General features: G+C 36.2%; 4 protein-coding genes across 6 annotated transcripts; 3 read left to right on the top strand and 1 right to left on the bottom strand.

The window, feature by feature from the left end:
* Nucleotides 1–38: 38 nt before the first annotated feature.
* Nucleotides 39–1,079, top strand: LOC105272678 (putative ATP-dependent RNA helicase TDRD12). Its single transcript, XM_011314885.1, has 3 exons — nt 39–330; nt 436–560; nt 632–1,079. Exons 1-3 carry the CDS (start codon nt 188–190, stop codon nt 832–834), a joined length of 471 nt encoding a protein of 156 aa, XP_011313187.1. The 5' UTR covers nt 39–187; the 3' UTR covers nt 835–1,079.
* A 102-nt stretch (nt 1,080–1,181) lies between these two features.
* LOC105272675 (vesicle transport protein SFT2C) lies at nt 1,182–2,124 on the top strand. Its single transcript, XM_011314881.1, has 3 exons — nt 1,182–1,389; nt 1,467–1,618; nt 1,833–2,124. The coding sequence occupies exons 1-3, from the start codon at nt 1,207–1,209 to the stop codon at nt 2,101–2,103; spliced, it is 606 nt and encodes a 201-aa protein (XP_011313183.1). The 5' UTR covers nt 1,182–1,206; the 3' UTR covers nt 2,104–2,124.
* A 140-nt stretch (nt 2,125–2,264) lies between these two features.
* LOC105272676 (uncharacterized) lies at nt 2,265–4,431 on the bottom strand. 3 transcript variants are annotated; one of them, XM_011314882.1, is made up of 6 exons: nt 4,333–4,431; nt 3,784–4,225; nt 3,658–3,705; nt 3,287–3,418; nt 2,999–3,215; nt 2,265–2,885 (listed from the first exon to the last, which is right to left on the bottom strand). In XM_011314882.1, exons 2-6 carry the CDS (start codon nt 3,891–3,893, stop codon nt 2,283–2,285), a joined length of 1,110 nt encoding a protein of 369 aa, XP_011313184.1. In that variant the 5' UTR covers nt 3,894–4,225; nt 4,333–4,431; the 3' UTR covers nt 2,265–2,282. The 3 variants fall into 3 exon arrangements, with proteins under 3 accessions (XP_011313184.1, XP_011313185.1, XP_011313186.1); XM_011314883.1 differs by having other exon boundaries at nt 3,784–4,222; XM_011314884.1 differs by having other exon boundaries at nt 3,784–3,835.
* Nucleotides 4,432–6,292: 1,861 nt separating this feature from the next.
* Nucleotides 6,293–8,719, top strand: LOC105272674 (OTU domain-containing protein 6B). The gene is made up of 2 exons (XM_011314880.1): nt 6,293–6,515; nt 6,716–8,719. Exons 1-2 carry the CDS (start codon nt 6,449–6,451, stop codon nt 7,537–7,539), a joined length of 891 nt encoding a protein of 296 aa, XP_011313182.1. The 5' UTR covers nt 6,293–6,448; the 3' UTR covers nt 7,540–8,719.
* The last annotated feature ends 3,544 nt before the right edge of the window (nt 8,720–12,263 follow it).

Raw genomic sequence — 12,263 nt, 5'->3', positions numbered from 1 at the left:
GGGGGGGGGGATAGTGTCAATCCTTTTTGTTGGTACTGCTTCCAAACCCGCTGTTCATTTCGCTGAGTTCACGGAGAATTATTTGGCGGATAGTTTTGCGGTTCTGCGATCATTTCAAAACACCACTTAACCTCCAGTTTCTGCAATCCTCGTTCTTCCAAAGGAGTTATCTAATTTTCTCAATAATATGGATCCACCAATGCTGAGAAGACAAGCCAACTTACCAAAAATATTATGGCATCAAGATCATGTAAAAGTGGTGCTGCGAATTCTGTTGGCTGGTGTTAAAAACTACTTTGTTAAAGTAGATATTGATCACATTCAATTCAGGTGAGTTCCATCTTATTAATAAAATCAATAAGTTAGAGCCCATGCCAATCATAATGAATGTAATAATTAATTTATCCATTGTATTGTTTTTTCAAATTTTCTCAGTACGTATCACGATGGGAGAGAGTATTACGTGATATTGTATTTTTTTGGAGCAATCGTACCTGAAAAGACGATCAATGAAAATCTAGGAAGGGAAATAAGAGTTCAGGTTATTAAAGCCCACAAACGTAGGAACACTTTTCGCACATAATTTTTTCGTTAATTCATTCAATATTATACTCAGCTGTATTTCTTTCAGATTATAATTGGTTAAGACTTGAAAGAGGCAAAGAAAAAATCTTTCAAATAATTTCTGATCCGGAGAAAATTGAAGCAGAATCATTTTGTACAGTGTGGAATGATTGCAAAAATACAAAAGAACTCAATATATATCCTGATGTGCCGTCATCGAATGACGATGATTCTGATGATGAAAGATATCACCTGATCGAGGATTACTAGTCCATATCCAGAAAGCACAACATTGATACCTTGTTGGGCATCCTTTGAGAGTTTGTATTTTTCTAATAAGAATACCTTTTTTCGTTTTCTCAAATCGAAATAAAAATTATAAGAAAAACAACAAAGAGAAAACCCCATCGGAAGGGAATTATCAATTTATGAGTAGCAGTAGTTTTACCGAATGAGAATCTATCTATCTATTGTTCTAATGTGATTAGATTTTTCAATAAAAAAGTATCGATGCATCTCAAGTTCAACCATAAAATATAAATTAAAAAATGGAAAATCAGCGACAGCAATATCCACAGGAGTGAGTGATGAGACTCGGTCGGACCTCATTACTCACCCTGAGTATATTCCAATGTGTCAAAAATGGCGGACCTCAATAAAGAATTAAGTGAATATTTATTGAGCTATAAAAACGAAAAACATTATAAATTCCATATTCCATCCGTGTCGATACCAAAACCTCCAATAGGAAAATGGTTAGGGAGATCAAGCGAGGAGGATCAATCAAATGGTGGATGGACGCAAAAAGAGTATTGTCCCAGTATGGTGAGCTCGGTTTTTAACCTAACCTAACCTATATCCAAAAAAAAATTAATAATTACTAAGATTTCTATTACTTGCAGACCCGATTTCAACGTCTTACTGGATTTTTCATGTGTATCATCATGAGCATCATCTGCTTTAGTTTATCTGCTATTTATTTGCCTCTTTTATTATTAAAGGCGCGTAAATTTGCACTACTGTATTCACTAGGAAGCGTTCTCTTCTTAATAAGGTATATATTTCTCATTTTCATCGGTGCAATTAATTGCTTGAATTTAATAAAAAAAAATCGTAAAATATTCTTGGGACGATTATCTCTCCATTATTTTATTTGCAAAAATTTTGTTAAAATTTTTTTCTCTAGTCTCGATTTTTGTTCCATGTTTTTTTGTACAAAACAGAACAATTACTGTTTCAATCTTCACATCTTCATTTTTATTTTACAGTTTCTGTTTCCTGTGGGGAGCCATCAGCTATTTGAAATCACTATTAATCCCTGAGAGAAGATGTTTTACATTATCGTACTTTGCAACCCTCGGTGGAACTCTCTATTGTGCCCTCCATTTGCAATCAACCCCTTTAACAGTATTGTGTGCAGTCTTGCAAATCATCGCCCTTCTATCATTTCTTGTTAGTCACATACCAGGTGGAACTGCTGGACTAATATTCTTCAGAAGATTATTTAGGTCATCAGAGAATCCCACATTACCCATATGACATATACTCAACACAACCACATCAGGCCTTTGGCCAAAAAACTAATCCAATACTGGCTAGGGCCTTTACGCAATGTCGCTCTGATAATTAATATATATTAATTAAGAGTAAAATACTTCCTATTGGTGAGGTGAGACCGAAAAACTAATTGAAGCTTGAAATTCAATAAATTACAAGTTTCACGCTTTCCCAGCAATCGATTTCTTTTTAATTTTCGGAGTTTTCGAAGCCTTCAGACGTTTTGGGTTCCCGTGGACTCGTTTGACCTTTAGGGGATGATAAACGTTGTGAATTTCAGCATGTCCCTCATTTGTTTTACCAATTTTTCCTTTCTTGTTATGCTTTTCCACTCTCTCCACAATTTGCTTGAGATTTTTTTTTGATATTTTCACTACTTGTTGGTGATTATTTATGTATCGTCTCCTTTTACGTATCTCTATAACTTTTTCATGCTGGTACTCCATCTTTACATCATTAGCCAGTGATATGAATTCACCCGAAAATTTTTCCTCAATTTCCAAAGGCTTCTGGGGCTCTGGGGGGGTGAAAACGCGTTCCTTTATTGATTTTCTCTGCAGGTAAGCAATTGTCGATAATTTAAAACTCATCAGTGGTCGTTGATTTGCAGCTGTCAACTGAATTTCCTCCTCCTCCTGTTCTTCATCATCCCCAGTATAGAATAATTGCAGTGGATTTTTAGGTTTCGGTAATCGCTGAGCCAAATTCAATATATACTGATGTAATTTATAAAACAACCATGTTTCAGGACTACCAGATAATTTCTGTAATTCACAACAAATATAAAACTGAAACAATTATGTATAAATCCTATGAATGAATGAATGAATGAATTTGAAAATGTTTTTTCACGTTGATATTAATCGATTGATTTTACCCTCAATCCTAAAGCTGCGGCGGCGAATCCAAGTTTCTGAAAAGTAGTAGTCTTCAAAAATGGAATAAGAATAACTGGTATATTCTTCCTTTGACACATTGCAACCACGTGTTTAATCATAATGAGAGGTTCTACGTTGGAATCTATTAAAACAGATATCAATGAATCTTTCTCAAGCGATCGAGTAACTGCGTTAACACCCAAGCACATATTTTCGCTGTAAAAAAAATTAACCTAATAAATATGACAAAATTTTCACAAAATGAAATAATTAATAAGAAGTCTTACGTCATTTTATCGCCCGCGTCCTTTTTTTTCAATTTATTCTCTTTTTTCAAATTGGCACGTTCGTCTTTCGACATTTTCCTCAATTGAGCCCACGATATTTCTCGTAGCTGAGCTGTTTTATTCGGTAATGATCTGAACAGTTTAATTCATCAATTTTTATCATTTAATTTAATTCATTGACAGGGTCATGATTGGTAATGAGAATATTTTTTTATGCATTTTAGTTTTTAAATTATTTATCAGCAAGATGACTATCTACTCAGAATTGCGATTAAAAACCTATCACAGATTCTTAACTAAATAAATTGATGAATCAAAACTTCTTCATGTTTTTTAAATGTTTTAATCAAATCACGAAAACGTTAACTCACTCAGTCAATATATTTTTCAATTTTCCTTCATCATCTCTCATAACCGGCCTGAAAATTAAAATTAAATCTTTTGTAATATGGTTAAACTTAATAAATATGATAAAAATAACAGGAATATATAAATACCATAGGAATTCGTGGGGATTAGCCAGAATATTCCTCAAGCCCTTGACTGGACCTGTTTTAATTGTAGAGACAGGTCTTTTCAGATTTTTAGTATTTTTTGGAGTTACCATTTCCGTTTCACCGCGAATAAAATAATTTATATTGAAAAATTTTGAAAAAAAATCAGTTATCAAATCACTCGAATTGTAAAGAGGTTATATTCTGAAATTCACGTGTACGCTGAAAGAGGATTGACCAAAGTAGAAGCTCAGTTCTGGGGGTTTGAGTGACCCCAGCGGCATCGTAGTAGCCGACCCCATAAGAGGGAGGGCGCTACACGCAACGCTGGGGTATCTGTCGTTAGCCGACTTAGCGACTTTTCAGTAATATCCCTCCAGCTTCCCTTTTAATAACTCTGAGCTGACTGGAATTTTTGACGAGCTGATTTCAAAGCCTCCGACTGCTAATTATTTGTGTTTCAACGAATTAACAGTTATTAAAAATATCTTCACAAATTTGTCAGTGATGTTTACTTGATTTACTTCAATAATAAATTAATATCGTACTTACCGTTTTGGGCGGAGATATAAAATACAACGTAAATTTAAGGCCCGGATGGATTATCTGGAAAATATAATTTACTCCGAAATTTGGACTGCTAGTTACTCCGGAAATTAATCGTTTTTTCCAATAATTGTTAGCTAGCACCGTAGCGGTTGTCAACAACTAGAGCGCTAGCTAATAATTATCGGAAAAATCGATTAATTGGTGGAGTAATTAGGAGTGCCAATTTTGGAGTAAATCATCTTTTCCAGACAATCCAACCGAGCTTTAATTCCAATTTCAAAATGCGGCACTCCAGCACAATCAATCACTTGGTTATACACGCACTCGCGATTTATATGATGGAGCCATATCTACTGGCATCTCAACATCATCTGATCGAGAGATAAAATCATCTCGAAAATTCAAACCCCCGAACCGACCACGAAAAAATCCACGGAACGGATACGATATATTAATAAATAAATTTCACTCACCGGCGTTGGATGAAAATAAGTCAATTTTCACCTTTCGAACGACCTACCTTATCTGCAAACATAAAAAAAAAACAAATTGTTAATGAAATTTCGACAAAATAATTTTTTTACTGCAAAGACGATTTTTAATTTTGATTTGAGAGTTTTTATTTTGAATTATTACTTAAAATTATTTATTATTTTTTATTTTAAATTTTTTTATTTTATTGGAAAGTTAATTGAATAATTGAAAATTGTTTGTAATATAAGCATTGAATATATCAAGAATCAGGAATGACAAAAATGACATGAAAATAAGATGAAAATGATGCTTCAAAGTCATAAAAAAATGCATACGAAACTCACCTTGTAGAGGCTTGAAAGATTCCCTCCAACTCCTGGTGATGTTCATGTGATCCTGACGCCAATCCTCCCATCGACGAGGTTCAAGTCGCCTTGGATGCACCAGCACTCGAGACAGTTCAAAAATTCACTAATCACTCACCACACTACCAAGAATGTTTTATCAACTAAAAATCCACAAAGATCAATAAAATAATATCAAAGATCAAATAATATTTTTAACCATTCAAAATAAGATGAATGAGAAAAGTAATCCTTCGAATCTAATTCGCACTCTCACTTCAGTCCGTATCTAAACACACACTAAACAATTCCGAGAAACCGACAAAGGAATTTTTGTAAACACAATGACGCCGGGCGGCCGTTCGGCAATACCGAAGTTCAGTGTAATAAACGAAAAATCTCAATCACTCAAAATGCTCAGATAAACTGTCTAAAAAATTATTTCACATCCCAAAATCACTTGCACTGAGTCCCGCACTTTGTATTTTCAATGTTCACAGGCGGCACCGGTTTTCTGCACTGACTAGGACCCCGATGTTAACGGAATTGCACTACGCGACACGCGACCGACCGTTCCACGCACTGCCGCCGAACGACTGACTCCCCACTCAAAATGGCGGGACATTGGATGCGGCGCTCGAGTGGGAGGGCGCCAGGCGATACTCTGCGCATGCGCACGCACACCGTGCATGCGCACAGAACACCGCGGGCAGTCTCAATTTGACGAGATAAGATAATTGCGAAAATTCTGAACCTAATAAATAATTCTCTCTTAAAAAAAAAACAGTGCAATCACGTAAAATACAATAGACAGTGAAAAATAATTGATTGATGAGAATTTAGCGTGTGGATTTTGGTCTTAACCATCAAAAACACTTCGATTGGATCTCGGAAACGGGAATAGGAGTATCAGATACATTGAATTACGTTCTGTTTATGTGAGGATCTCTAATGTTCTGTGGGAATTCCCTTTCGACTGGTCCCTGTGGCAGTGGGACTGCTACTGAAGAGTCGCTGAGTCGGCTAACGAGCAGACACCCCCATTGCGTGTGGTGCCCTCTCTCTCTTGGGGTGCAGTACTACGATGCCCCTTGGGTCACTCGAACCCCCAGAACTGAGCCTCTACTTTAGTCAATCCTCTTTGGTAATAATCATGAAGTCAACTTGATGATTGATATTTATTATTATATTTACTCCAAAAATGTGTCTGTCGTAACTAGACATTTACCGTTTTACGTTCTTTACTACACAGGCAGCAAAAATTAATTGTTGGAATTTAAAAATCATTGAATCACGTCAGAATGGCTGAAGAGATGAATGAAGAGGTATTGTCAAAGCGACACAAAAAAGAGCGTAGAGAAATGCAAGGTAAATTGAAAGTCTTCAATTAATTTGATGGAACAAGATCCATTTCATGGAAATATCATTTCTATGCATATTCCTCAATTTTTTCTGGACTAGACCAATAGACTCGAGGCTATTGGCAAAATTTTCGATTTAACAGTACTTGTCGATAAAAACAAAAGAGACACTATTTCCCTTTAAATAATTCATCGTTATTTCAACAGCACAAATTCAAACCCTCAAAAAATCGATTTGCAAAGGTGACAAAAAGAGGAAACGAGAAGTGACTGAAGAGATAATGAGAATGGAGTCAGACCTAGACACACGTCATGAAGAGGAGCTGATAAATTTCAAATTATCACAAGTAACACTGACAGGATTACCCTCGAGTGAGACTGTAATTAATTCAGATCATGATGATGATAAGGATGGCAAAGCAGATGTAGAGATTGTTCAGAGAATATCCAAGGCACAGAGAAGGAGAGATAAAAAAGCACTAGCTGAGAGGGAGAGAAGTGAGAGGATAATTGAACAAGAGACATTAAATGTTTTTGGAAAAAGAACTTTGGAGGCCGAGGCCATAGAGAAAATCCTGTGTGAACGTGATCTTAAACTCTATGAAATTCCCAGTGATGGGCATTGTTTATATAATGCCGTAGCCCATCAATTAAAACTATTGGGCGACATGCCACACGGTCTACAGGACTTACGGACTAAAACAGCTAGTCATCTTCGTGCAAACATGAACGATTTTCTTCCATTTTTATCGAATCCTGACTCTGACGAATTGTTCTCATCTGAACAATACGAAAAATACTGTAATGATGTAGCGAATACGAGTGCATGGGGTGGAGCAATAGAGCTTCAAGTATTATCGCAAGTTCTGAAATGTCCAATCGAAGTAATTCAGGCAACAGGAGTACCGTACATCATTGGATCTGAATTCGAACACAGTCGGAAAGTCACATTAACCTATCATCGTCATATGTACAAATTAGGTGCGCATTACAATTCAGTGAGTAAAATCGCCAAAGATGAAGATAGTTGATGAATTACACGAAATTTTCAGTAAACTCAGGTAAACTTCATGTAAGCCCAGAGAAAAAAAAACGAATTTATTGGTGAGATTTCAAATTGTTTTTTTCAAACGTTCACTGATGATCGAAGGCCTCCCGCCACGCGAATTTTTGATTTAGAATACATTTAAATTAATTAATTTTCATAATGAACGTAATGACCATCATGTTAGGTCATCTCACGCAAATTTTTTGGTAGAATAATCACTAGAGAAAATATATCCACAATCATCATATACACATCGAAATTAAACGATACACTTTAATTACAAGTCGACTTATCTAATGAGTAAATTTCGATGTAAATGTCGTAAAAGATAGATTTTCTGTTTGAAAATGAAATTTCAAATCTGCTGGTTTCCAAGATATTCGAGAATAAGAGTGTAGAAAAATTTTAGACTCATTTCCCGAGTGAACGAAAATTAATTATACTGCTGCCACTGCGTATCGAATAGTAAATTACACTGTCATCGATTTAACGATTCAACAACCTCAATGTGTTTCTCCATTGAAATACAATACAAAATGAATAACAAATTAAAAGATGATTAAGACTCCACAAAACATTCAAATTTTGAAAACTGCCGGAGCAATGCAAAAGTGATAAACGTAGAAATATTTTGGCTAAGGTTGAATTATCTATCCACACATTAGATATCCACAAAAAATTATTAAATGCTATTATAAATGATTTTTATTATACTGAAACAATAAATACACTACTGTAAGCTCCCTTATTGGAATAGTTAATGGGGAATTTTAGATTGTTGGGTTTGAAAAATAAGTAATAGCAACAAAAAACCAGGAGAAGCATTCCTTTTTTAATAAAACTCCATAATCAATTTTTCGAACTTACATTTATTTAAACAAATCAACATTGACCTCATATTACGGGTATTGTATATTGGTATTGTTGCACAGATAATGGCATTGCGCTATACAGGGGGAGTAATATTTCCAGTAACTTCACAACTTGTCAAATGGATTTTTCCATCAGCAATTTTCCTAATCATTCGTCGGCCGCTTAGAGTGACGAGGGGAGGGAGGGGGGAACATAGAAAAAATTTCACCTGGAGTAATGCTCAACAAATTATAATTAATCAATAATAAAAATCACTGTCAATCGGACTAGACGTGGCATAAGAAGCGTCGTAAGAACAATAACACGGAAGAATAAATAAATTAAACAAAATCGCAATATAGTCACCATTCAAGTTTGATCTAATCATCATAATTTAATTTGGCTCTCGTGCCAGCTACAGTTATTATAATTACTCAACGTTGAATTTCTTCGGTTTGACCGATTATTAATCCTCTCGATTATGCGAATGAAATAGCCGAAGGTGTCAAAAACTTGCAAGTCCAAAAATGAATGATACAAATCTCTATTTCATTCATTTCTCAGAATAAATTCAGACCTCCATTGGATTCTTCCTGGTAATTACTGCACTGATAAGGTGTACTGCAGCATTGCAATGGTCTCGTTATCGAATTGGTGTCGCATATTCATCCCTAACGATCCGCAAATATATTTTATCGATCTCAGAGGATCATGGTACAGAGGGGTTGTCTGCGGGACGGTAATATGTCTACGAATCGTCGGGAGAATTCTTTTTTATCAATAAAAATTTTAATCCATCCTAAAAGTAATCATTAAGATTTCATTACTCTCGGTAAAAGTGAAGTTAATTGATTAAATGTTTGAAGTGATTCAGTTATTATTAATTGTATTTATCGAGTCATTATTCATATAATTAGTCATTATTCACTTTATGAATTTACAACAGAAACAGAAAAAATTCACTGAGTAGAAAAGTACAATCATGTCGATAACGATTGATTCTAACGTGAAAGACAAAGTCTCGATATTCTTCGCCGCCACCACCACTTGTTATCAAAATATCTCAACATTTAGCTATACGAGCAAAATCTTCCGCTTGGAAATAATGACTAATCTACTGATTGTTTACTCGTATCGCTCAAAAATCGATTCATTTAACGAAATAAATATGGACATGGCGCAATTATTATGAGTATGATCCCCTATTCAAGTTTCAATACTAAAAAAAAAAAAAAAAAAAAAAATTGCATCTGTTGAATGCAATAATGATTATGGATAATAAATAAAGAGGATCATTAATTAAACAACTACGAATGATACTCGACTCGAAACTGCTCGAAATTCACCCACCGGAAGAGCTCCTTATTAATGCATATCCATACATATTATATACATCGATGAAATCACGCAATGAAATTTACACGCGTATTGCTTAATTTTTCTATTCCTATATTCCTAGAGAATATTGAAAATCCTCGACTTCCACGAAATGATGCCTCGAATGTCCACAAAAATCGTTGACAAATGCCAAAAATAATTTCAAATTAGATGAATAGTGATGTCCTTACACACTTACAGCCCTAGACTTATAATTTGAGAGCAATGAATGGATATCTAATGCAATCACAGACAGCACAACTTAATCCGCTGGGATCGTTATCAACCGTTCAATCAAAAACTCATCTGTGCTCATCGCTCATCATTTCCTAAATTAAAAATATGATTAATAATTCCTACGAGTGGAAAGTAAATTTCATCAATCGATTATATCATTCTCAAATAATCATTATGAATTAAATGGAGAATGAATTACCCTTGACACCTGGCTTAACATCTAATAACCGATTTATTAATGATTTTTTACTAATTAATATTGCACACCCCGGCACGGGACTACTGGATTACACTGAAGGTAATCCAACTCCTAAGGTAAACTTATACATTATTAATTAAGTTATACGAGATTCTAGAGCATTTTAAGGGTACTGAATTTCAACAGTTTTTCCATAATTATCATCATTATCACCCTTTTTCACCTTCAAATTAAATTCTAATTTGCCTCACAAATGCCAATTTTTTAATTAATCAGTGATTTTTTTCATCGCAGCTCTTGGAATCGTTAATTAATAATAAACTGAGCGAGTTAATACATAATGCATAATTCATTAATCACCGCCATCATTCCAATCACGTCTACTTATCATCATAGCTTGTCTATTATTATCGTTTAGCAATTGTTCACCACCCCTCCATAATCGTAATTTTATCGAAAATTGTAGTAATGATTTGAACCCATTATAAGCGATTCCTTGTACAAAGTAAATGCTCGCAATGCTGATTAATTCATACCTAAGAGATAGCTCACTTAGTACAATTTTCGATATAAATTCATATTATTTATTATCATTGGATCTACTCCCAACTACTCAGGCAACAACTACAATTCGTTAACTATTTATTAATAACATCGTTGCCCTTCATATATGCATCCGGTCTTACCATTTTTCCTTATTCTCCTTCATCGACATTCAGCAAACAATTGAGAACGTTAAATAATTCATCTACGCCCCCCAAATCTACCACCTTCAAGTCTCGTCAAGTGTCTTTTTTTTTATCCCCGGAGAAAGTAACGTACATTTTTTTATTTTTTTTTTCATCAATGTTGCAGCTTCATGTTTTCACTGCGCAGACACGACGGGAGTTCCTTGTGCTCCGCAGACGCAAGAAAACAGGGCCATAGTTATTTGACTTTGCGCCTTAACCGCACAACATACAATTTTTCCCTCTGCTATAGTTTCACATTAGCGTAGGCCGCCAAAAGTAGTCAATGTCGAGTTGTTTTTTTTTTTTTCTTTTTAATGGTAACGTTTTTCTTCGCTTTGGCTTAGTAGACCGGCCTTTTGGTAACAAAAAGAGGAACGAGCCGTCGATGTTGATCAAAAAACAAAATTCTCCAGTTTATTCATTCACCTCAGGCAGTAAAATGCAGTAGAAAATGAAGAAGAGTGGAGGTGTCCTAGACCGTCGTGACGTACTGCCTTACTTCACCATCGTCATTCCAGGGATACATCGATGATTCTTCACTCCTAGCCCGACTGGGACCATGATGGGTCTCGTGGCCCCGATGTCGCGGCACCTCTTCGCTGTGTGACCGTTTGGTTATGTCGATGCCCTTTCGCGGTACTTCGAGGAGTGCCTTGGAGCGCGTCAACAAAGGACGCTGACGAGCTTTTTGCTGATCCTCACTGGAAGCCCTGATGATGACTGTAGGTGGAGCAAGTCGAAGAGTCGTCTCCCTTGCGACAGCGCTCTCTGCCTTCTTCAGCCTCTTCTTCTCTTTTCGTGACTCCTTCCCAAGCTTAACGGGAACAGGTATTGGCTCAACAATGAGCGAAGGCTTTCGACGTTTCACTGGTGTCGCGGGCGGCTCCATTGGCGTCCAGATCGGTGGCTCCAGATCTTCTGGAGTCTTAGGGGGAGTTCTTTCCGGGGAGATTTCCTTCCAGGCGCCCTGATAAATGGGAAAAGGAGAGACTTGATTGAGAAATCTCCAACGAGCGCGTTCATCTTCGTCATCCTCCTCTTTCATCGATGGCGCTCGAGGTGGCGGGTGACAGGTCGGCGTTATGTGGTAATCGTCGGCAGCAATCGCCTCCTCAGGCACTTCAAGGATACTCAGTTCAGAGGCTGAACCATCATAGGGGGTCCACTTGATTTCACGAATATGCTTTGGCTCTCGTTTCCTGATTCCGACATTTGGGAGGGGAGAGTAGCCCTCGTACGGAGCCCATTTAGCATCGCTAGTGATCGTAATGTCCGGCGAAATAAGACGCTTCACGATTCGGCTGTCAACCC

This window comes from Fopius arisanus, unplaced genomic scaffold (assembly GCF_000806365.1).
Source record: "Fopius arisanus strain USDA-PBARC FA_bdor unplaced genomic scaffold, ASM80636v1 scaffold00232, whole genome shotgun sequence".
In the NCBI taxonomy this organism is placed as follows: Eukaryota; Metazoa; Arthropoda; class Insecta; order Hymenoptera; family Braconidae; genus Fopius; species Fopius arisanus.
The sequence above is the reverse complement of the archived record's forward strand: the minus strand, read 5'-3'. Positions and strand labels throughout refer to the sequence as shown.